Here is a 25,404-nt window from a genome sequence, read left to right on the forward strand (position 1 = left end):
CTACCGAAACATTGCACTGATCTACCAGCAGATCACGATCGACCTGTTGGACATCCCTGGTCTATGAGAAATGCATTCCAACTTGGACCAATTCTCCCTGAATACATGAAAGGGCGGGGGAGAGGCTTCATAATTTTTTTCAATTGTAAGGGCAAAGGCAGAAGGGGAGAAGGACGAATATAAGATACTGCTGTATTCCCCTTTTAAATGGACATCAGCATTTCCCTAGGATGCACATAATAAATGGTATTTACAACTTCTGATAGTGCAGCAATTGCAGTTCTCTTTTGAAATATTAATGTTCACCCCCTGGTCCTGCATGCAATTGATGAAACTAAATTGCACAGGAAGGAACTAGAAGGGTTATGCTTTCTAGGAAGAAGAACATGGGCATATCTAATTATTTTAATATGTTATACATGCACAGTGAGCTTTACTGCTGTTTTAAGCAGTGTGATCACCACTGGAAACTGCCTCTTCAATGGTAGCAGCCATACTTCCCAAATGGCATCAAGTCCTCAAGCGAGACTTAGCTAGACGTAGAATAACTGATTATCCCTAAACATGAACTATCTTGAAGAAATGCAAATAGTTTAGTACAACCCACCAAAGAAACTGCTTCGTGACCAAGTGCTTTTTAGTGCGCAGGGTCAGCATTTGCAGCATTTGTGCTTTTAAATACATATATAACATAGCACCATTATATATGACCACAATTATTCCACTCTCGGTTGAATGCATCTAGCTGTACTAAAGTTAGGAAGCTCTCAAACAAATCTGTCTCCTGTGCATATTTCAGCCATAAAACTAATTGCTAGACTTAAACACAGATGGTTAAGAGCACTTTGATTTTAGAAGTAGCTTTATAGGAGCAAAAGTTGTAGGCACTGTCAGATTCTCTGTTAGTAGCTTGTTTTAAGTAAACAATAACAATAAAGTAGACTCTCATCACAGCAATGAAACAGCAGAAGGTTTAATCATACCCAGAACTGCATCAGCCTCTCTATGACACAGTCAGAAGATTCAGCATACCACATCAAGCTGCATATATTTGTGTGCTGTTTTTTGTTTCTCAAAAAAATATATATTAAGTGATGGGAAATAAAAAAATGTGACTCACAAGGAAGCTGACTTTATTCTGTCAAATTTATTTATGTAAAATACTCCCAACTTGTGTGCACGCTGTGCTCAGGGCAATGCACAACATAATTTAAAAACAAGCACATAAATGCCGCTAAAAATAAATTTAAAAGCCATAATTTCAAAAAACAGAAACGAGAACCAGAAGCAGCATCACAATAGCCAGACCTCTACAAGACCTTCCAGCCAAATGCCTTGACACATATGCAACTTCAGTGCAACCTGAGCTGATGATAAGTTAGGCTTATTACCACAGAATCAAACAGTAATCATGAACTTCCAGCCAGTAGACAGATGCTCCAAGAACCAGGAAAAAAATAGGTAAGGGCCAAATTTCGAGGAGAAAATATTTTATTTAAATAGTAAGACATGGGAAATTCAGTAACCAATTATATTTACCTAAAGCCACTGGTCTCAGGGAGGCTATGCTGAAGCATGAGCTCACTGAATTATTCCCCCCCCCCCCAATTTCACACATTTCACATTTGTATTATTCTGAAGATATGCATGTGAGCTTAAGATCTACGATGTTGAAAGCTGTAAACTCTATAAATTTGCCAAATAAAAGTGTTATTTAGGCTGATCAATATCTGCAATCGTCCCGAGTTAATGACTAAAGCAGCAGTGAAGGCATCTGCTTACCCATAATTGTGTCCCACTCAATTTAATAGGACTCGTCATCTTGTAAGAGCGTGTTGAGGATTACAGTCTTAAAAGTATGTGAAGTATCTACTTTTGGGGTCTACAGGGAGTGCATAGGAAGAGCTTTATCAGTCATCTACTTCAGCACCTCCATAGTAGGGCTCATTAACTCTGCTTATAAATTTTACCCTGTGGCTATGCAGTAAAATAAAATCCTGGTCTATCTACACCTGCTCCACAAGACCTGTGAATTCTGTGCTATTTTCGCCCAGCAGTGCTAATGAGAATTTATTGCACTTGGTATTTTTAGATCTAAGAAAACTCCCATGCTGTTATTCGATTCAACCAGATGGAGAGAGAGAAATATGTCTGCAGTCATATTTTTGATCACTTCTTTACAAACCAGAGAACAAAAAGGCAATACTTTGTCAAAATAATCTGTGGCAAAATGATACAAAGTTGCACAACTAATGTTCAGTTGCATGAGACAGGAGGACAGCGGAGGAGATCTCACTAAGTTCAAGGTTGAGCATGAATCAACGAAGCTGAGTCGAGTGCCAAAGAAATCCTTGTACATCTTGCTTTGTCTTTTTCCATAACTTGCACTATAAAGGTAGTGGATCCAATTTTGCTTCAAATGAGTGCAATTACAGTTTGTAAGTAAAATTAGAGTAAGAGTAAACTCTACCTCTCCTTGAAATCAGAACCTGTGAGAGTGGTGAAGGCCCTGTGAGAGTGTCTGGAGGCAGTTGGAGGATGGATGGCGGCTAACAGATTGAGGTTGAATCCTGACAAGACAGAAGTACTGTTTGGGGGGATAGGGGGCGGGTGGGTGTGGGAGACTCCCTGGTCCTGAACAAGGTAATTGTACCCCTGAAAGACCAGGTACGCAGCCTGGGAGTCATTTTGGACTCACAGCTGTCCATGGAGGCACAGGTCAATTCTGTGTCCAGGGCAACTGTCTACCAGCTCCATCTGGTACGCCGGATGAGACCCTACCTGCAGACTGTCTTGCCAGGGTGGTGTATGCCCTGGTTATCTCCCACTTGGACTACTGCAGTGAGTTCTATGTGGGGCTACCTTTGAAGGTGACTCGGAAACTACAACTAGTCCAGAATGCGGTAGCTAGACTGGTGACTGGGAATGGCCGCCAGTACGTATGTTTCCAATTCAATTCAAAGTGTTTATGCTGACCTTTAAAGCCCTAAACGGCCTTGTCCTAGCACACTTGAAGGCGCGTCTCCACTCCCATTGCTCAGCCCAGACAATGAGGACCTCCTCTGAGGGTCTTCTGCTGGTTCCCTCACTGCGAGAAGCAAAGTTACGGGGAACCAAGCAGAGGGGCTTATCAGTAGTGGCACCCTCCCTGCGGAACGCTCTCCCTTCAGATGTCAAGGAAATAAAGAATTGCACAACTTTTAGAAGACATCTGAAGGCAGCCCTGCATTGGGAGGTTTTTAACGCTTTATGTTTTTATTATGTTTTCAGATATTCTGTAAGCTGCCCAGAGTGGGCAGGGTATAAATAATAAAAGTATTATCATCATCATCATCATCAATATAGCACTGCACTTTACAGAAACAACAATGGATGGAATAAAAAATGACTACATAGGTGTCAGTTTAAACATATATTAGTTTATGTTCAGTGCATTTGCAGCACCAAAGTAGCTCTATGACACCATGCTCATTAAATGATCCATACTGTTTCAATAATTAGCTATTGCTTTTAAAACTACAGTTGCTGAAAGTAAGATAAAGGATGATAGACTAATTAGGAGAATATAGGACTGATGATAATCATTGCTGCACATTTCTTTCAGAGCCACTCCAAGCCATTAAGAAAATGAGTGATTTCTGTCTGGTACAGTATCCATTCTTGTGGATCATTGTCACTGACACTCATCACCATGAATCGTCCTCAACATGGAGGTTTGAGCTCTAAAATATTTGTACTTCCGTTATTAATTAATCCTCATGAAATCAGTTAATGAGAGTCAGAGGAAATATTGGATCTGGTCTCACAGAACTTGTTCCTTGACCCTACATGTTGTTGTTCTTATTTTTATTATGCATTTTACGGTTTTTATATTGTAATTTTATGTTGTGAACCGCCCCGAGATCTACGGATGACGAGGGGTATACAAATTTAATAAATAATAATATTAATAGTAGTAGTAGTAGTAATACATAACTACGAAAAAAGGTAATATAGGATAGAGAAATCTCATTTCCTAGCAGGACTACATTTGTTGAACATTACTGAGTACATTTTGTAAGATCTTGCTGACTACATGTTACACAGAACAATGGGATCGTGGCTGTCACATAGCTTAGACTAGGTCAGTAGCAAGGGGAGTGGAATTGAATTACTGGCAGTGTTCCTCCCTAATGTCCTGCATTATATAGTGAACTCACTAGAGACTGTGCATGCAAATAAAGTGAGGCAGCATTATTCATTACTGTCTAGTCCTAGAGAAGAAAACAAGGAAGAGATTCACTTTGCTTAGAACAACACAGCAATAGGATTCCTCTGGTGATACAGAGGGGTATGATTAATTCTTTCAGTAGGCAAACAAGACATCCATTAGACGGTACTTGTTTATATCTATTAGTGCTATAAAAAAAGAGAGGCTTCCATTCATTAAGAATGGGAATTTGCACCAATTCACAACATAGCCAATGAACATGTAACAATAATCATGCATATTTAAGAAAGCTCAAACAAGACAACATAGCAGTAGATAGTTATAAAAGAGTTATTCTGGATGCATTAGGATGAGCACATGACATCTAGCTTTGAGCCAGTTCCTTTTCTTACTCAGAAGTAAATCCCTCTTCTGAGGCTTACTTCTAAGCAAGTGTGAACAGGATTGCAAGCTTAGTGGTTCAAAGTCTAGGCTGGGGTTTGGGGAACACCCGACCAATTCCCTGTATAGTACTCTATTTTATTTTATTATTTATTATTTTATTTTACTTTATTTTATTTTATTGACGGCTGATGTAGGCATCTTTGCTATAGGGAAAATAAGACCTCTATTTTGATAGCTCCTGTATGAAGCAAACCAACTATTTATGGGCCTTTTAGGTAGAAACTAAGGCGTGTCTGCTCAAGCATTTCTGCTTGAGATGTATATTAAATGATATGTGGACGGTTAGATGATGAAGCAGACAACACTGAGAGGTGAACAAAAATATACTGTGGTGTACACATGCGTTTTATGGCAATAAACAGGGTTATATCAGAGACTGTGGAATCTGTGGAAGCATAAAAGGAAGATACTTGGGATTCATGTTTGGCTAACTCATTCACAAACACGCTCACAGGATGTTTTGTGCCTCTCTTACGTATTGCCTGATGGACCAAGAGGGGCTTCCCATGTTATCATTTTGCTTCATCAAGATGAGCTCTGTATAGGAAAACTGCAACAAGTGAAGCCATCCTATAGTGAAATGCGTACATCACTCCTATTCTGAGTGCTGGTGAGCTCTCAGGCTCCATTTAAGTTACTGGTACCAGTATATAAAGCCCTAAATGATCTGAGACTCAAGGACTGGATGATGGAAACTTTCCACCCGAAGTCCCAACTTGCAGTTTAAGAGACTCTTCTCATGGTCCCACAACTGAGGACGGCTAGGAGGATGCAAGTGCAAGAGAGGGCTTTTTCCCTGCAGAACTCTGCCCCTCCTGTGGGACATGATGCCCCTTCTCTGGACGTGTTTAGGTGGACAAATGTTTATTTGTCCAGCTCTTTTGAATGGGATGTGTATGTTTAGGCACTGTTGCTTTTATAACTGTCACTTTGATTATTGGATATGGTTTCATCAGTTTTTATGCCGTTAACTGCCCCGGGAGCACTTTGGGGAGGAAGAGGGATACAAATCTAATAAATAAAGATCATTATAAACTTTCCATATGGCAGAAAAGTGTCTGCAAGGCATTGCCATCAAAATAACGACAGTTCAGAAATGGACAGCGCTGCTTCATCCCTTGATATAAGGAATTGGGGGGGGGCGCGCGCGCAGAAATCAGTCTTTCTAGTGCCATACGACCAATCATTTGGCAACCAAGAAAGCATGAAAGAACCACCTCCAATAGGCTTTACAACAGCAAACACAGTCCTGCAGGGGCATTGTGTCTGAGAATTGTGGCTGCAAATCCAAAAGTTACGATATCAGGATGTTTCAGAAGGTAGGGTCGGGTTTGTTCTTAAATGCAAACAGTGCAATCCTAGAGATTGTTAGTTCCACTGAGTTCAGGAGAGTCTACTACTAGATAGGCATGCACCAGATTGCAGCCTAAGAAAGCAGCCTTGCGGTGAGAGGAGACGGAAGAGACCGTTATTGAAGCAGTGGCAAAGCAAAAGGTTTACAATGCTAATTATTTTATTCTCCAAACTTCCCCTGGGTCATGAATATTTCCATCACTTCCCTATTCTAACAGCAATCTTACCCAACATAATACTTGAGCAGCTTTATACTGTACTAGGAATTAAAGGAAGTGATCGGTGCAAACAATACATTTGCTATTTCATAGCTAATTATACTGCTAGATTCTTAATCATACTAGAAAAACTGTTCAGTGTTATTAATCCTGCTGAAAAGAAACAATCTATAACCTCCCCCCCCCCCATTTCAAGCAATGGACCTGAATGCATTATCTTCCTGCGTCATTAAGCTAAGTACCATTACTTTAACAGGTTCAAATATCACCTGCACTGAGATAATGTAATCATATAATTTTACTGCCTAGGGTAACAGTTAACAGATAAGAGTTGTGACCAATTTAGAAGCTCCAGTTTACATCTCCTTCAAACATTAAGAGCAGATCCCTTCAAGATAAAATAGGCAACAGAAAGGAACTGATAGGAAGCAAAGTTTTGCGTCTTGCATCCCTTATCAGCCACAATACTTCAGTTCCTCCCTCCCGTTTAATCTGTTAAAACACAAGTGAATCATGCTTTACCAAGAAGATTTTTTTAAGGGCAGCAGAGAAAGGCTTGTTTTCACAGAAAAACACCTGCCAGTCTTTGGAAAGAGTGTGGAGAGAACAGCACAAACACAGTTAAGTCAAAGATGGCTAATGCAAATGGTTCCCCCAAAGAGAAAAGCAGCGCTCTGTGTCTCCCTGCAAATTAATGCTTCACAAGATTGCAGGTGATTCAGCATCACCCCCAACCCCCATCTCTGCTCTGTTACTATGCATCCCACTTCAACATACATTCCTTGCTGCTGCGGAATTAGGCTGTTAGGAAAACAGAAGCAGGCTCTTAGCTGCCACTCACTTTCGCTTCCCAAACATATTGTGCCTAAACAATTATTGTGACGAAGGCTGCAATTCTAAACACACTTAACTGGGAAGCGAGTCCCACTGAATATAGGGAGACTTGTCTCCAAATAAACATGTACAGCAGGATTGTGCTGTTAGCCTTCCATAAGCTACTGTACTACTGATTTCTTCTTTTCTTCCCCTAACCAAATCTGCCTGTCTTCTAATGCCCGTGTGACACACAAACATACCAACATATTACAAGGCATTTTGCCCCTAGAAATACGATTACAATATTCCAGATCAGTTTATCTGTATTCCTATACAGAGACTTAAAACAAATAGCATAAAAAATCCCTTCCATATCTAATGAAGAGATGCCATTTGCCTAAACTTTTTTACATGGTGATAATGCCTCTAGCAGGGGGTATGGCAGGGGAAAATCCATTTGTCAGGAGAAAATAACTTCTGATGGCATAAACAGGCTCAGTTGTCTGCAGCATATATATATACATGCTGCATCCTTGTTTGTTAAGCAAAATGCCTACCTTTGCTGGCAGTCATGATCTGCAGAAGTCCTGTGATGCTAGACAAGGGCTGGATCTGAAAGGAGTCCTACAGTGCAAGCATCAACTCAAACAGGACTTAACTCTCCACCCTCTATGACCCAGCATGAGAAACAACTGCTACACTCCTCCAAAATAAAAGCCTCCTCTGCAGTTGGAAAAGCCGTTCTAGCTCCTTTCAGCACAATCTCTCTCTGCATGTACAACAGGATTCAACAGAAAGGAAGCATTCTCCCCCCCCCCCAGCTCTTTCACGTCTCTGTTCAGAAAATCAGCAGAAGCAACCAGAGGGATTTCAAAAATGTTATTTATAATGATGCTTTTCACCAGAGCATTAGAAAGCCTAACCAATTTCAATGGATGCAGATCACAAGGAACCCTCTGGGTACCATTCCCATCACTGGATCATTAAGTTAAATCTCAATAAATTTTAACTCAAAGGGAAGCCACTAATGCATTCAGGAATTGTAATCCTGTATTAAAAAACAACAACCAGACACAGTTCTGCAACTGAGTATGGGTCCCCCCCCCCAAAAAATAGGCATCCTTCAATAACAGCGTTAAGTTATGCATATTTTAGTATTTGCTTTTTTTTCAGTATCCCATAAATTCCATGGCAAGATCCAGAACAGAGACACACCTACACACCTCCCTGCCTAACCAAAACATAAATGCCCTGTTACAAGAAAATTAAAAGTATCCAATTTTGTTTTCTAGTTTTGAGTTTATAAGCAGCTTGCTTTAACGGATACAAAACAACCACAGTCACCTTTTCAGTTATACCTGCTGCTGATGTACTGTACATTACGCAGGGACAGAGGGGCTTGGTTTCCAGAAAGTTGGGTGCTGCAAGACCAGGCTTGGCGACATTGCAATGGAGTTTTAATCAGGACAGTTTTGCAGCCGCCCCAGTCCAAACTGTATCAAAAGGGCAAGGTGGGACTTACAGGCATTAACTTCCTGCTTTATGTCTCTGGTGTTTTGTGTTGAGTGGGCTGTAAGACACAGAGTTCCCTTAGCTCCACATTGCAAGAGAGTCAATACAGGCAAGCAAGCAAACTCTCTTTGTCTCAACTTAGGCATTCCATCCCATTCCTGAGTATGGCCTTTGATGTGCCACCTATGCTGATATTTCTAATGGGCCTGGTTCTGATTATCATTCCCGGCTTCATAAACAAGGAACAGCCATTTGGGCAGAGCCCTCGTCCCTTACCAGACCCCTCAAGCTACTTCTTCCTGTTGCGTACCATCTTTGCTGCTCCATTCCTGGTTTGCCAGAGTTCCTTGTTAAATCTGAACCAAGAAGACTGTGGCCACATCTGCACTGTAATTCCAAAGCTGTATCACACTACAATTCCCAGAGTGGTTTAACAAGAAAACCCTCTTCCCCAGGGAACACTGGAAATTATAGCTCTGTGAAGAGAATAGTGGTCTCCAAACAACTCTCAGGATCAGGCATAGGCAAACTCGGATCTCCAGATATTTTGGGACTACAACTCCCATCATCCTTAGCTAACAGGACCAGTGGTCAGGGGTGATGGGAATTGTAGTCCAAAACATCTGGAGAGCCGAGTTTGCCTATGCCTGCTCAGGACCCTTAAACTATGTTTCCCATGATTCTTTGGGGGAAACCATTACTGTTTAAAATGGTATGGTGCTACTTTAAATGTTACAGTGCAGATGTGGCCTCTGCACATCACTCAACACATCAGCATAACAAACAAAGCTCAGTTTCCTGGTTTAGACATAATGGGAGAAACTGGTGAAATGCCTCTTTTTAATTGGAAAGGGGAAGTCGTAGCATCAAATTGAAAGTAAGAATGTACCTCCATCATCGCTGTTTCTCGCTATGTTGGAACTGCAGCTCTGTATAGTGAAGCAACTTATTTGATCTGGCTTTGGCATTGAACAGCTGCTTTCTTGATTAAAGGAGCATCAATTACACCACATTTCAAATGTTTTGCTATTAACTTCTACTTCACACACCTAATGGGAGCGCTGCCTCGTGGGGCACTGGAGAAAATGATAAATAAGTTGCCACAACTGAATTATGAGTCAAAACCACAAAGCTAACACACAGAGAACAACTAACAACTAAAGCTGGGAACATAAACATCATCACCACCATCAAGTCCAATAGAAAGTGTCTGCTCTGTGCTTCATTTTCACTGGACTGGGAATCAGCAACCTTAAAACTATATTCACATGGAAAGGGACTGGTTCTATGGATTAATTTATAACCAAAGACACTCCTTCCTGCATCTTATATTTAATTAAAGATCCACACACTATATCACAGGAATGGGCATGCTTGGAATTTTGGCTTTGTCATACAGATACATTTCTATGAAAAGTGCAAGCACATCCAAGGAATTACAAAAATCAGGAAAAAAATAGTAATTCTGGTTCTTTCTGAAACCCTGAGGTGAAGGAAGAACTTTCAATTTCTGCTTCCAGAGACTGATTAATTATAGGTAAAACAAGAGACACGCTCAACAAATATGCACAGCGCTAAGAACCACAAGAAATCCAATGTGCAGCCTTGCTCCATTTTCTGGCTACGAAGGACTGAAAAGACCTCCTCGTAACTTAGCAACCAACAGCATATCCACAAGATGAAATCCTCCTTCCTCTTATATAAAGTAAAGCCCACTTCAAGTTGCAATTTACCCCCACCAACTGGCATTTTATTCATAATACTATTAAAGCTTAAAAACAAAGCCCCCGTGGATAAGGAACTTAATGCTGGCATTTCTTAAGATCTATTTAAGGAAAATGCTGATGGACTTGAATGAAGGAGGGAGGGAAAAAACCTCTTATATTTAAAGAATGGTTGAGTCATTTATTTGTGGGGTGGGAAAGCTGTGGCACTCTGAGTGTTGTTGGACTCCAACTCCCATCAGCCTGACCCAGAATAGCCAATGAACGGGAGTGATGGGAGTTACAGTCCAACATCATTCCCAGGGGAGGGGGGTGCAAATTCTCCATTACAGTGGTACCTCGGTTTAAGTACTTAATTCGTTCCAGAGGTCCGTTCTTAACCTGAAACTGTTCTTAACCTGAAGCACCACTTTAGCTAATGGGGCCTCCTGCTGCCGCGCGATTTCTATTCTCATCCTGATGCAAAGTTTTTAACCCGAGGTACTATTACTGAGTTAGCGGAGTCTGTAACCTGAAGTGTATGTAACCCGAGGTACCACTGTATTGGTGAGTTCCAAGAACCTGGGATGTGTTTACAGTGGTGCCTCGCAAGACGAAATTAATCCGTTCCGTGAGGCTCTTCGTATAGCGGTTTTTTTGTCTTGCGAAGCAAGCCCATTGACAGTTTAGCGGATTAGCGCTATTAGCGGTTTAGCGGCTTTTAGCGATCAGCTGTTAAGCGGCTTAGCGGCTTAGGAAAAGGGGGGGAGGGGAAAAAACCCGCAGGAACTCGCAAGACATTTTCGTCTTGCGAAGCAAGCCCATAAAGAAATTTGTTTTGCGAAGCGCCTCCAAAACGGAAAACCCTTTAGGAGTGAGGGGTTGTTGAAGAAATTTTAAAACAGGGAGGTAAGGGGAAGTCTGGGAAGTAAGGTTTATGAAAAAGAGGTTTTGAAATTATACATGTTTATATGTTTTGTTTGTCTATGTATTGTGTGTTGTTTTGTTTTTAATTTGTGTTGGAAAATCAATAAAAAATTATTTTAAAAAAACAAAACGGAAAACCCTTTCGTCTAGCGGGTTTTCCGTCTTGCGAGGCGTTCGTCTTGCGGGGCACCACTGTATATAACATCCATCTCTCTCTCTCTCAACAAAATAGTTACTTTATACAAAACCAAGATGCAAGCTTCATATTAGAGGTGCAATGATCAAAATTAAACTTCTGTTCAGTGAAAACAGCATTTCTAAGTCTATACCGTTACCAAATTCTAAACTCTCTGGAGCTACTAACATCACACCAGGAGCTACTTGATGCCCATTGCTTTAATTTTTCTTTCAAGAACTGTTTCTGGAAAAAATTAAACCTATGTTGGGATTTTGGATCTAGATACTCTGTTGGATGTTGCTGCTGGAAAAAAAACAGTGATAAGGAACAAGCCCGCATATCACTGCCTTTCTGTTCAGATTTTAATATAACTTTGCAAAGGGGAGAACGGCTACTTTTTTTCTCGAGGAGATTCGTACATAATTGACTAAGTACTGATCCAATATAAATCTGATTCAATTCAATGGGCACCAAAGGGAACAAAAGGTGCTATCACCATGTTACAATGACATCTTCTGAAGTCAGTCGGTTTCATCTGAGTGGAGAAATGCCAACATACATATACCCTTCATGTTCTTCGTAAACCAGGGCATCATGATCTACGGCAGAGGGGAGAAACACCTGTATTCGCCTGCACTGATGGTCCAAGGAAAGCTACTGTTTCTCAAGTTAGCTACCTCTTCACCAAGGTGACCTTCAAGGACACCAGATAATCCCCCATTGAGTTCTGAACCCCCATGAATTCATAAGCCTCCAAAGTAAATCAAGCTAATTGACCATTATTCTAATGGGGATGTAAGAGAATGAAGATAAATACATTCCAAAATATAACAATGGAATCTTGACTACTTCATATTCCCTCTACAATTAAAGAACCTGTTTCTGGAAAAGTGGAAGGCATCAAACTCCGTGGGTGCCTCGAGTATCAAAGCAGCTGTGATCTGAAACTTACTTATAGTGGTCATGGAAGCGTAAAAGTCTGAAGCTGACCCTTCAAACCCAAAAATTGTGTTTGATGGCAAATATATTTCTTCATTAAGCAAAACAACCACAACAACCTATTTGCTGCTTGGTGTAAAGAGGTTCAGAAGATCCTGTTTGATGAAAGCTACTTGCATTCTCAATGTTACAGTGAAGTAAAGCGTCTCAGCACAAACTGTAGCAAATATCAGCAGCAAATATGAGAAAATGAAAGATTAAGGTCCCAAAATCTGAGGAACACCTGGTCTATTTATTAGAAGGCATTCAATATTTCTGTTTTTAACATAAAATTATTGGAGCTAAGGACTTCACGGATGACTGCATTAAACTCTCTTTGATGCTGGTCACTGTCAACCCACATGGACAGCTGCCCAAAAAACTAATTGTTAAATCATACACTAATCTACTGATATTCAAAGACTGCATCAGACACCAACACTATGTACAATATAATGCTTGTTTGCATTTTACACCGAAAACAGGCACAAGCTGGGAAGATCTGCTCCAGACATAGCCGTATGATGACCTCTGAACAATGTCCAGCTTCCTCTCAGGCGAAAGCAATGGGCTACTAGCAACATAGCTTCTCCAGTGCTCACTTTAGAATTTGACCACATCCCCTCATAATATGATACTGAAAGAACAAGCTCTGCTACTATGCCAGGCTGGCTGAAGGCTACAACAACACATGAAATAAAAGGAATATTGAATCGATAACTTTACAGCTGCAGAATAGGAATATACAGTATATGAATGCTAACATGAAGTGTCTTGTTGCTTTCATATAGAGCTATTAATCTCAGAATGAAAATTCACTCAGGCTTCTGTTCCAAACCCCTTTGGCCCCAGCCTAACCAATGTGATGCTTTTTTTAAATACACCATCTTCCTTTTCAGTAGTTCTGAAAGCAACTTGCATGCATAAAAACACAAACCCATTTACTTGTTATTCATTCATCCCACTAATTTCAAACAGGTCTTAACCACAACTTATTGAAGTTTGGATAAAGGGTACAATTTTTCTAAACGACTGATTTCATCTTATAAGAAAGCAAAAACAATATTTCTACTCACCACCTGATCCCTGGATCATGGTTCCTGATTTCTGGACCTCATCGAATTTTGTAAAAATGATGTTCAACCTGGTTTGCAAGAGGGAAGATAAAACAACTGAACAATCAACATTGCAAAACTTCCAACTGAGAATGCAGACTTTGGCAAAGGTTTGCTGATATCAACCAAAGTATATTTGTGCCACTAATTTTAATGAAAGAAAGAAAAAGCTCTTCCTTCATTAGTCAAATATAGGTGTTAAATGAAAAAGAAAAAAGGGTACACCTCAGAAGTGCACACAAGCTGTGAATTACATTATTCCAGAAAAAGTTCAGTACATTCTACAATCTTAGCTTTCTCATTCATTAAAACAGCAGGTGTGCAATCCTTATAGTTAAGCACAGCTGACAATGTTCCCAAAATTGCTAACTTTTCAAATCTCACAATTTTCAAGTCCACATCATAATTCTGAGATTTTCTTTATTCATCCCGATTGTCAGACTACCAGACAAAACAAGTAATGTACAAATTATAGTCAACTGAACAAAACAACATCATTTTCAAACTACAATCGTTCGGATTTGCTCAAGGCTTTTGAACACTAGGGATCAGGTCCAACCAGTTATAACACTCAGCAGATGAGAAGCAAAGGATGCTCAGAGTTTAGCAGAAGAAGATACTGAAGAGCGCTGGAAAATAAGAACATCAAAACCAGAAACTCTTCACTCACCGAGACTGTGGCAATCCTTTTTTGCTGAGATCAGCCCTTACACGTTCACCTACATGTCTGTAGATTTCTACTAGGCTATTTATTGCTGCATCGCGAACCTAAAGATCCAAGAAAAGAATAGGGGGGGAAATTTATACATACAATTAGATAACTCCATAAAGTAATAATACTGTTATATAACTGTCAATATTGCTGTCCAGGTCTAGGCAAAATTACATATAGGGACGCACCTGACTCATGTCAAATTCCCCCCCCCCCTTCCCCCTAATAATGTTCACTCAGACTTACCTGTTTCATTCCTCTGCACCTGTTCCATGTCACTGGCTGATGCCAGAAAAGCAGGGAAATATGACTAATCCATAAGGAAAAGAGAGGAGCAGAGACCTCGACCATGTCTAGTTTTGACTTCAGATTTTTAAGAACAAAGGCTTTTCACACAGTTATGAACCCCTCTGAACTTCCCAAGGGAAGAAATCTAGTAGATAATAGGCCACCACTTTGGCAGCTGAGTAATATAAACAGGAACACATTTTTCCCCCTGTAAGCATATGACAGCATCCTGATGTATTTTACCTGGCCACCAACACAGATGCCAACACAACCTGGTACGTTCACCCAGAGCCTGATGCACAAGCTTCTAAAGTCATATTATGGCAAGATCAGGGTTCGAGAGCCTATGGCCCTCCAGAAGTTGATAGATTCTGTCATTAGCTTCATCCAACACAGCTAATGGTCAGGGATGATGGGACTTGCAATTCAACAGCAAACGGAGAGCCACTGGCGTCATACCCCACCCCCACCCCTTTTAGATAGTCTCCTAAAGGCTCACACTAGAAAAAAAATCTTGAGTTTCTCAATCCTTTGATTGGCTGGCATCCTTCTCAATCATACAGGTAGATCGAACTCATCACCTCTTGCAGACAGAGGAAGAATCACCAGGGCTCAATTCATTTAAATTGGGAGTGGGATTAAGGCCAAGCAAGTCAAAAGCAAAAGCAATCTATCACAGGGAACAGCAGCAGTTTACAAAAGCCGGTGAGCAAACTGGTACAGAGACCAATCAGTTATATTCTGAACCACTGGTTTAAAAAGGCTTCCTTGCTGGTCTCCCTGAAGCCGGTTTTCTTCCATATCAAGAGGGCAGTGGTGTGGCATACCAGTTTAAATCCCTTCCTGGTGTATCTTAGGTCTCATATTCAGCAGGTTCAAGTCCTGACGACGAAGCATGTATTCCCATTTAAAATATGTTCTCGAGTATTTTCAGCTCAAGGAAGAGTTTGGTGCCACTTGAAAGCTTGTATAACACACGGTGAGCAGCAGTTGCTTTTAATAAAAAGGCTCATTTTATGTTAATTTTGTTGTAACAAAATTGACACAGCTGCTTGCTTTTGGCCAGCACTGAACACTCTTTCAAAGGCATGTACACTCATTCAAGGGGACAGCCCTATCTTAGGGTCAGATTAAGATCCAAAATGAATCAGGGAATTATGCACACAAAATGTTAAGAAAAAAATTGTGATACTAGATCTAACCTCTCCTTCTCTAGCCTTCCTTTTCACAGCAAATTGCATTCCGAAAGCCAACCCTCCATTCTTCCTTGCTCCCTCTAGGCCGAATCCACATCCATCCCACCAGCTATATTTCCCTCCTACTCCCATGCCAGCTCTTCTACATTGCTCCTCTTCTACCCCCCTGACCAAGAATGGCTCAGGGATCTCCCTATCTCCATGGCAACAACGGGTAAAGAAGAAGCACTGTGTGGGAAGACCATGGAGAAAGAAGACTCTGCTTCTTGGCCAGCCCAGAGACTCAGGGAGTGAACCTGGAGGCAGGGTTGTGGACCCTCCTCTCTGCCCAAATAACTCACCTATGCCTTTTCAACTGCCACTGCCTAAGAGTACAACTGCTCACCGGCAGAGTTCTGGAACTTGGACTCCTACAACTGGCCATAAGCATTCCACCAACTTCTGACGGCGAGAGGACATGAACCTCTCCGTCTTTTGTGAGGTACTCTTCTAACTCTTCAAACAAACAGCAAATCAAGTCGCCCCAAAGCAGAAAGGCAGCTCTGAAGATAAAGAGACTATAGTCCTTTTCGTGTCAAGGGGGGCATCCCGTGATAACTGGGGAGCAACACCATTTTGAAGACCACTGGAGATCACCCAGGAAGGGACCCTATCTGTCCTGTACTGGAAAAAGAGTTACATCGTTCCAGACTCTGTGAGGCAGGTGACCGTTAAACATGCACATTTTAAAATGTGCCAGAGTTTCCTCTCTGAATCATTAGCAAGTACATACGGTGCTTGGTTGACTTTACTCTCTTTCATCTTTCTCCAAATATGTTATGGAGACCAGTTGCTAGCCATGATGGCTATATACTACCTCTAATATCAAAGGCAGCATGCCTCCAAGTATCAGTTGCTGAGGAACATGACTTTGTGGTATTGCGCTCATATCCTGCTTGAGGGGTTCTTGTAGGTATCTGTGGTGTCAGAATGCTGGATCTTGTATTCTTATGCAAGTGTGTGGGGATTTCCCCCCTGTTAATCAACACACAATAGTTATATTAAACTACACTAAAGAGAGCTGAAATAATGTAAACAATTTTTACTACTACTACTAATAATCATAATTTATTTCTACCCCGCCCATCTGGCTGGGTTTCCCCAGCCACTCTGGGCAGCTTCCAACAAAAGATTAAAAATACATTAAAACATCAGTCATTAAAAACTTCCCTAAACAGGGCTGCCTTCAGATGTCTTCTAAATGTCAGATAGTTGTTTATTTCTTTGACATCTGATGGGAGGGCGTTCCACAGGGCGGGCGCCACTACCGTTTGTTACTGTTTGTTAATCAACACACTACATTTATATTAAATTCCACTAAAGAGAACTGAAAACAAACGTAAAGGATTTTTACTGTTTCCCCCCTTTTTTATATTTTAAAAGAATTTTTATTGCAAAGTAAATACATCAATAACAAGCCATACATAAAGAATAATATAAAGAAAAAGGAAAAAGGAAAGAAAAGTAGACAGTAAAAGAATAAAAAAAGTATATTTCAATACAATAAATGCTGTTTTACAAAATAATAATAGTAATGGACTTCCATCACTCTCACGACACTTCTTTTCACATTTCATATTTTATCTGTATTTCAGTATTATTTTCATCTTAATAGATATGTATATATACGGTATATGTGTGTGTGTGTTTCCCCTTTTCCATTCAGTTTGTTACTGTCTGTTAATCAACACACTACATTTATTAAACTCCATTAAAGAGAACTGAAAACAAACGTAAAGGATTTTTACTGTTTGTTAACTACATCTAGCTCTTCCTTTGAGAGAAGCAGCTTACATGAGACTTCCAGCGGTCTCCTAGTCAGGCCCACACTTCCATAACTTCACCAGGATTATCTATGAAGTATTATACTAGGTGCTCTAGGATCAAGGCATAGCCAGCTAATATAAATAACATTGTCATCAATCACAACAACTAAATCCAATTATTGCTGTCAGTGGGTCTAATCAACACTTCCTGAATTCTGCCCAACAGCTGGACTAATGGCTAAAAAAGGAGTCTAATGAATCAATGGGGGAAAACTTCAACGACATATAAAACCGGACCCTCAGAGTTGCCGCCTAACTGCTTTAAGCCCACATCCGACATATAATGACCTTCCTTTGACTGGACCAGTAAAAGAAAAGGAAGAATGATAGAACATACAGATTTCGGCTAATTTGTTTATAAATTAAGAATAAAAATTTACATCTCTTCCCCTAATTCACCTTCCTAATCATCCATCCTGTGCCTGCAACAGCACAGCAGAGTTCATTTCCTGAGCAGGAGCAGCACAGAGTATTTTATGGAGTTGAAGAAAATCTCTTTTTCCCATTACAAGCAAGGTCAAAAAGAAGCTTTTGCCGCTGGGCTGAACAGAAAACACAAGAAGATGCAAGTGAAACAGTCTGGGGAGAGGGAAAAACAAGATCTTCTAGAAAGCTGTTCTAAAAAGCAATGATGTTTCAAGTCCAAGGAAGCCAAGTTTGAAACAGCGTCTTGTGTAATGATGCTGAACTGAAGAGAAATTCTGCAATGCTTCTCATTTCCTCACTGTGTAATTTACGACCAGAGAAGTCATTAAAATCATGTTATATTTCATGGAGTGACTCCACAGCATTTTAAAAAGTGCTATCTAGCTAAAAATAGACTATCTGCAGTTAAAAATAGAAGACCGGCCATTTAAATTTGTCGCCTTTTAAATATAGCCAGTGCCGGACACAAAGCAAGGGTTTTATAAAATGCTATAGCCAGGATCCAAAGAAACTGCCCAGTACACCCAAGGCTACTTTTCGCCTGAATTTCTTGATTAGAAGCCCTTCATGGAACATAGTGCGACTTTAACTCAAAAGTGAACCAATTGGAAATCAAGGTCCCCTTCTATTTTAATTGTTTCAACCATCAGAGGTCAATACTGATGCAAATTCCATTCTCTGCAGCTTTGATGCTATAACTCTACAACAAGAACAGGCAGCAAGTGATGGATTATGATCTGATAAGATACTGAGTCCAACCCCCCTTGGCAAAGGCCAGCTGTAATCCTTGCTCAAAGAAGTGCTTATGTATTTAATTGGTACAACACTGATTTAATTTCAGCCAAGTGGTTTATTTCCGGAAATACACAACCTAAATGGCTCTCATATAGCAGTAGCAGGAAAGTAATAAGATCATTTCTAGGGAACTGCTATTAGCCTAAGGGTACAACTTAGGATGGGGACGCAGGTGGCGGGGGAGGCAGGTGGCGCTGTGGGTTAAAGCCTCAGCGCCTAGGACTTGCCGATCGAAAGGTCGGCGGTTCGAATCCCTGCAGCGGGGTGCGCTCCCGCTGCTCGGTCCCAGCGCCTGCCAACCTAGCAGTTCGAAAGCACCTCTGGGTGCAAGTAGATAAATAGGGACCGCTTACCAGCGGGAAGGTAAACGGCGTTTCCGTGTGCGGCTCTGGCTCGCCAGAGCAGCGATGTCACGCTGGCCACGTGACCCGGAAGTGTCTCCGGACAGCGCTGGCCCCTGGCCTCTTAAGTGAGATGGGCGCACAACCCCAGAGTCTGTCAAGACTGGCCCGTACGGGCAGGGGTACCTTTACCTTTACCTTTACAACTTAGGATTCAGGCACAGAAGCGGTGAGAGGAGAGGTAACAAGGAAACTCGTGTTTCAGATACACTTCCGTTAGAGCCAGAAAAGGAGGGGAACATTGTTGACCATCTGTCCACTATTGAGCTAGTAGGTGTGAAAGAGTGGATATATGCCTAATTATTGTGTTTGTTGTTAGTAGTAGTTGTATTTTTCCCTTTTAACTTCTAAGTGCTGTATAAGGATTTCTTTTATAAAAAAATAGGATAGCTCCTGACAGCAAAAGAAAAGGGAATGGGGAGGGAAGAGAAAACCTAGCAAATTCAGGTACCAATTCCTGAAGTTATCATTATCTCAAGTATAATGAGCTTTCCATATGCTACCATGGCAGGTTTAATCTTCTTTTAGTACTGTACAAAACCCTGAACAGATTATGCCTAGGATACCTTAAGGACCAGCTATGACCCAAGCCAATCACTGAGATCATCTGCGGGAGCACTATTAGCAGAACTGGTCCAGCCATTGGGCAGGGTGAGGCCACTGCCTCAGGCAGCAGAAGCCCCTATAAGTGCCTCATCTGCCCTGCTGCCTCTGTCAGAGGCAGAAAAACAGCACTACCAATTTTTAAACTATTCATAGACCTTTGAACTATGCCACTTCTATGGGCAAGAGTTGGCCAGGGGGCGGGGGGGGGGGGAGAAGCTCAATAGCTTTTCTGTCCAGATTTTCACTATTTGAAATATGGCAACCCTATTATAGCATAATAACTCAAATCCTTCCCATACATGTTGACAAAAATCATAGCTACCTCATCTGAATATGGAGGCAGATAGTATACTGAGTGAGTTCATTTTAGAGGCTTGATTACTGAGTAAACTCCACAATTCTGTCCCTGGCATGGAGTTCCATTATTTATCTTAGTAACATCATGGTCCCTCTGCTGAGATCTCTCCCACTGCTCCATAAAACTATATGCAGCCAGTTTTATGGAACTGCAGAAACATTAGGAAGCTGCAGTTTCTCCCAAAATTTCGTAAGCCAAAATTACACCACATGCAGAAATGAAACCAACCCCTCATTGAAGGCTATTAGATATTCATTCAACCATGTTCAAGACTGGCACAACAACTTCAGCACAGGAGTAGACATCATGCTCCAAGATCAATGAATGAGAAATCTCAAAGCTTGCAATTCCACACACCTGCCACCCACAAGCATTTCTTGGACAAATTTATTGCACGCAATTTAAAGGCTGTATCTGAAATAAAATTAAATAAAAAGAAAATCTTCCCTATCCACCACAGTCATTTTTTCTCCTGGGGGAATATATTTAATCAAATTTGTTTCCTTGCAGACTCACCTGGCTGTTTGGATCTCCAAGTAAATTACATATATGTGGCACAATCTTGCTCAGTGTTAAACTCTGAGCTCCAGATCTAAAGACACAAAGGGAAGGGGGAGGGAGAGAACAAAAGATGTGCTAAGTATTTTGAATTGATTTTGAATGTGGATATTGTTGTTATTATGTTTAAATTGTGAATTGGGGAAACCCAGCCAGATGGGCGGGCTATAAATAATAATAATGATAATGATAATAACAACAATAATAATAATAATATCTTGCCCTTTCTCCCAAAGTAGCCCAGGGCAGGAAAATATGCTACAAGCTCCAACTTACGCATTGAGTGTTGCAATAAGGCAGAGGCAAATTCCTTCTCTAGTCCGGAAATTCTTGTGTTTGAATCCTCCCAAAATCCTGTCCCATACATACTGCCACAGAGAAACAAGAAAGTAAGAGAAAGATTAACCTAGACAGGCTGCAGTTTTTCGTTTTGTGATTCTGAGTCTTGTAAAGTCCGAGGAAAAGTGTCAGGGGGTTGTGTGGGTTGCTATTTACACGCATCTGAGCAGGCATTGATGGGAGTGGGACTAGTCAACTGTTAATTTTTGTTTTTCTAAGAACTCCTTTTTATTGGGTGAGTGGTAACCTAACCCCTTCTCATATTGCCTTAGGAAGCTAACTACGCAAAACCACCACACAGTGATTCTCCAGAAAGTCCTATCCTGAACATCTACCCACAAAAGGGGAGCTGAATGTATGTTAAAACAATTAGGACTAGGACTCATTTGGTTGCCCATAAAATAAGCATTTCAAATGCGGTGAGTACAGCCCTTTAGGTAAATTAGGTAAACAGGAACACTCAGTTGGCTGGTAACCACTTTCTCTTAGTTGGTTTAAACACTGATGCATCAGCGATGACAGCTCTAGTAGGTCATTTAAGAGTGACACATCCGTTGAACTCTGAGCGATAACGCGGTCTCCAAAAATTGTATTTATGTGTTTAACAGCTTTCAGCTACTTTCAAGGGTTTCAAACACAAAGCGGGGTTGTCTCTGCAAGAGGTACAGAACGGGGCTTTGCAGCTGCTCCACTCACCACAGGGCAAGTCTCCTGATATCTGTGCACTGTGTGCAGACAGTTGAAGAACCAAAAACTGTGAGCGATTGCTCATGCGCAGGTGAACCTTCCCAGAGATATAAGCTGTGCTTCACACATGTAACAAATGAAGGGGGCCTTAAAGTGAGACTGGTGTGCTCCATTAAATGTTAAATATTTGTCTTCTCAAAGTACGGAGATGAATGTCTTTGTATGTATCTACTTTGTGTACACTGTTTCTCTGTAATAGGCTATTTTTCATTAAAACATGTGCAGTGACCATTATTTTAAAATACGGTACTGTCAATATTCATGGCTTTCCTCCCCATCAACCTTCCAAGGAATTAAATTAGGATACTCAAACTGTGACTACTGCTACTGCTGAAAGACTCCAGAAGTAAGTGTTACCTCCGTAAAGAGATGGCCAGTTGTTCAAACAGAATGTGATAGAGAATATAATATACCTGCCCTCTATAAACAATTTCATTGAGGAGTGAATTGTGAGGAACAAGCATGTTCCCAAAAACATTGTACCTGATTTCTTACACACCGTTTACACAGAACTTATTCTCCCCTGTTTTGCATGGTGCTTCCACAAAACTGTTCTGAAACCTCTTGCTCCCAAATCAGGAAAACCATTTGGAATTTATAGCCCCCAACTGAGTGTAAAATAAAAATAAAAATCAGTTTTAAATTTGTTTCAATGGGATTTGCTTCCAAATGAGATAAGATTAACATTCTTTATAGCTGAAAGCAATTGGGGAAGGAATCTATTGCAGCAATGTATTTATTTCAAGGCTTTTCACAACAAAACAGGCAGGTAGGTGGTTCAAAAAAATTCACAGGTTTGGGTGTATTCCCTAAACTGCATACAGATTTTGTGAAGATTCTGGATTCCAATCCCTCTAGTAACTTTATTATTAACTATTGCACTTCTGAAGCAGCAGGCCATGACTGTTCATTGAAAACTTTTGCCCCTGGGTGCCGAGCAAAAATGCTGCTACCACAACTGCAATTCCACTGCAATTCAGTCTGCAGGATGCTGCCTATGATGGATAGGTAGCACTCAGCCTATTTGAAAAGCAGCATTTTCTAAATGATCACAAACCAAAACCTCCAAGGGATTCTTTTCTTGGGAGTTGCTTACTTGTATACTGAAGTTGAATATTTCCAGAAACTCACCTGAGGGCTAGCAGCTTGCTCCATGATTTTTAGCAGCAGTGCCTGATCCTGCTCTCGGACCGAGTCTTTCGAATCCCCCAGTCTGTCAATTAAACTTGGTAGTACTAAGGGCAAAAAGCAAGGCTGATTAGGGGGGGGAAAGGGAGGGGTATGGAAAGACAGAGCTGGAAGTACAGAAGCCAACCCTTCCCACATATTTCAAGGTACAGAAGCCAACCCTTCCCACATATTTCAATAGTGGGTCTGGCAAGCTACTTACATTAATGGAACAGACACTTGCCAAGGACAACAGGCTAATGACAAGGCTACCACACCATTCTCATCAATAGATGCGCATGCTGTGACTTTACCCATGTCAACTTCCCAGTGACATTGACATGCACTTGCCACATGTGCTAGCCCATTTGCATATAATGATAGGACATTAGCAGCTGAAGTAAACCTGTGAATTGGCCAGCAAGTGCCTTTAAATATAACCAGATACGCATGGGAAGCAGCCATGGGTAAGTGCTTTCCGCTCGGTCCATGTCATGTTCAAAGCAGGTCTTACACAGACCGCAAGGCCTTATGCCCCTGTCTATAATCTGCTCCACTGATGATGGGTCAGTGTTACCCGTGTGCATTTCCACACTTCCACATGCAACACTGGGTGCAGAATTTAGAATCTGAGAATCCAGCTTTCATTTAATGCCCCCACAACAAGAAACCCAGCTTCTTGTCGCTTTTGTTCTGAAAATAAGCTTAGAAACAGGGGGATGATAAATTGGCTTTCCAATTTAAGCAGTTTCTAAAGGAACATCACCAAACTAATGATTCTTGGCACACAATAAATGTTATAGAAAAATGAGCAAAGAATATAACATCAGTGCTCAGTGATCTGCATTGCTTACCAATCTGCTACTGGTCCAGGTTCAAGGTGTTATTATTACAATTATTACAAAGCCCTTAACAACCTGGGACCAGTTTACCTATAAGATAGCCTGAACCCATAAACACCCACTTGACAGCTTCTATTGGCAAAAATGGCACTAGTATAAGTGCCACATAATACCCATTCTGCATTGGTAAGAACTCTATTGTTGAGTGTGGCAGTACCTACACTTAGAACTCCCTGCCTGTCAAGCAGGTCCTTCACTGTACTCTTTTTGACACCTGCCAATAATATTCTTGTTTAGGCAAGCCTGCCTAGATGCTCAGAAATACTAGTGTGAATTTTAATCTGTTTTATTATCTTAACTTTTTGTATGTTTTAAAGTATTGCAAAAAATACTGATTTTGTTGTTTTAATTATTAGCAATATTATTATTATAATAATACAATCAAGTGGTGTATAAATTTTATGAAATAAATATATAAATTAGAACCCAGATTCCAGTTAACACTTTACAGCCTGTCCTCATAGCTGCGGCTCAAAAGGAAAATGCTCTGGTGTGTCTACATGCAGACAGTCAAGTCCCAGACTTCACAATCACAGTTGTTGCAAACTGCTATTTCTTCATAGTTGCAACAATTTAAGAAAAGGGACTGCAAGCTGGAAAATACCTTACCTGTTCCAATTTGGGCTTTAAATCTATCTTGGAGCCGTGACACCAGCGCAGATAAGATGTCCAAGCCCAGCAGGACAACCTGAGAGAGAGAGAGAGGTAAACATAAAGCATGCAAACTGAACATGAAAGTTAAGCACAATGGAATAGGGCTCCCTGCTGCTGCATTGCTACGCACTACTACTTTTGAACATTTAGAAGTAGTAAATTAACAGCCATGCATTTTTAGCCTGGTGTAGGGCAATGTCTACCTCTCCCTCCCCAAATTCAAAAGTTCACCTTAAACTAATAAATTCACAAGGTGGTATTGACAAACCACCAGTTCTTAACTGCTGCTCACCAAAATTGACATAATGCACTTGTTACTTGTTATTACTGACAGTAGTTATTATGTAACTAAAGGAGCTATATTACTGCCTGTGTTCGTGTAGAACCTTGCATCTGTCTTTGTGTTGTTGTTTTGGCCCCGGTTTTGTATTTTTATCTAATGTGTTATTTTGTTTCTAATTTTGTGACTGACTTGGTGTGTCACAGAGAGGATGAGGTTAACAGGTGGCTAAGAAGTGTAAATAATAGTAAAAAGAACGCAAGCACCAGACCAAAATACTTGATTAGAATGGCATCCCACACCCACTTTCCTGGGAGTAAGCCCCACATGATTCAATGGGACTTACATCCAAGTAGACATATCATGCTGCTAAGTTTCAACAGGGGGAAGGCAGTTTATTGAGACAATGCTGGCTTCTTTCTAACGCACCATCTGTTAGTAGAGGGTAGAACATATAACTCTTGCATATATGAAACAACCTATAAAAGTGAGTTCTCGGCATTACCGTTCATTGTTAAATCACATTGCTAGAAAGTCACTCTATAAAGGCAGCCCTCGCAAGAAGTCTGCTCGGGTGGGAATGAACCTTCGACTTAACTGAGAAAACCATCAGACCCCAAATTCATGTAGCCTCCCTAGAGGCTGTGTTTGCAGCA

At 40.9% G+C, this 25,404-nt stretch overlaps 1 protein-coding gene and 1 long non-coding RNA gene across 22 annotated transcripts in view; one reads left to right on the forward strand and one right to left on the reverse strand.

Moving 5' to 3' along the window:
• CLASP1 (cytoplasmic linker associated protein 1) overlaps positions 1 to 25,404 on the reverse strand; it is a gene marked incomplete at its 5' end in the record, with an annotated part of 162,964 nt that overhangs the window by 91,096 nt on the left and 46,464 nt on the right. For 16 of the 21 annotated variants that reach the window (XM_083732126.1, XM_083732135.1, XM_083732125.1 and 13 more), the window contains 6 exons: positions 13,416 to 13,483; positions 14,125 to 14,222; positions 20,618 to 20,693; positions 20,936 to 21,027; positions 22,877 to 22,980; positions 24,424 to 24,502. In XM_083732126.1, coding sequence (XP_083588252.1) covers positions 13,416 to 13,483; positions 14,125 to 14,222; positions 20,618 to 20,693; positions 20,936 to 21,027; positions 22,877 to 22,980; positions 24,424 to 24,502 — 517 coding nt within the window. Of the gene's footprint in view, positions 1 to 7,598; positions 7,755 to 13,415; positions 13,484 to 14,124; positions 14,223 to 15,656; positions 15,783 to 15,991; positions 16,051 to 20,617; positions 20,694 to 20,935; positions 21,028 to 22,876; positions 22,981 to 24,423; positions 24,503 to 25,404 lie in introns of those variants that run through there. The other 5 variants (XM_083732134.1, XM_083732133.1, XM_083732130.1 and 2 more) reach the window with 3 other exon arrangements.
• LOC310825165 lies at positions 14,327 to 19,372 on the forward strand. The gene is made up of 3 exons (XR_014555146.1): positions 14,327 to 14,733; positions 14,823 to 18,908; positions 19,302 to 19,372. It is a non-coding gene; the product is annotated as an uncharacterized lncRNA (long non-coding RNA).

Source organism: Podarcis gaigeae (genome assembly GCF_964106915.1).
Source record: "Podarcis gaigeae genome assembly, chromosome: 1".
Lineage (NCBI taxonomy): Eukaryota > Metazoa > Chordata > Lepidosauria > Squamata > Lacertidae > Podarcis > Podarcis gaigeae.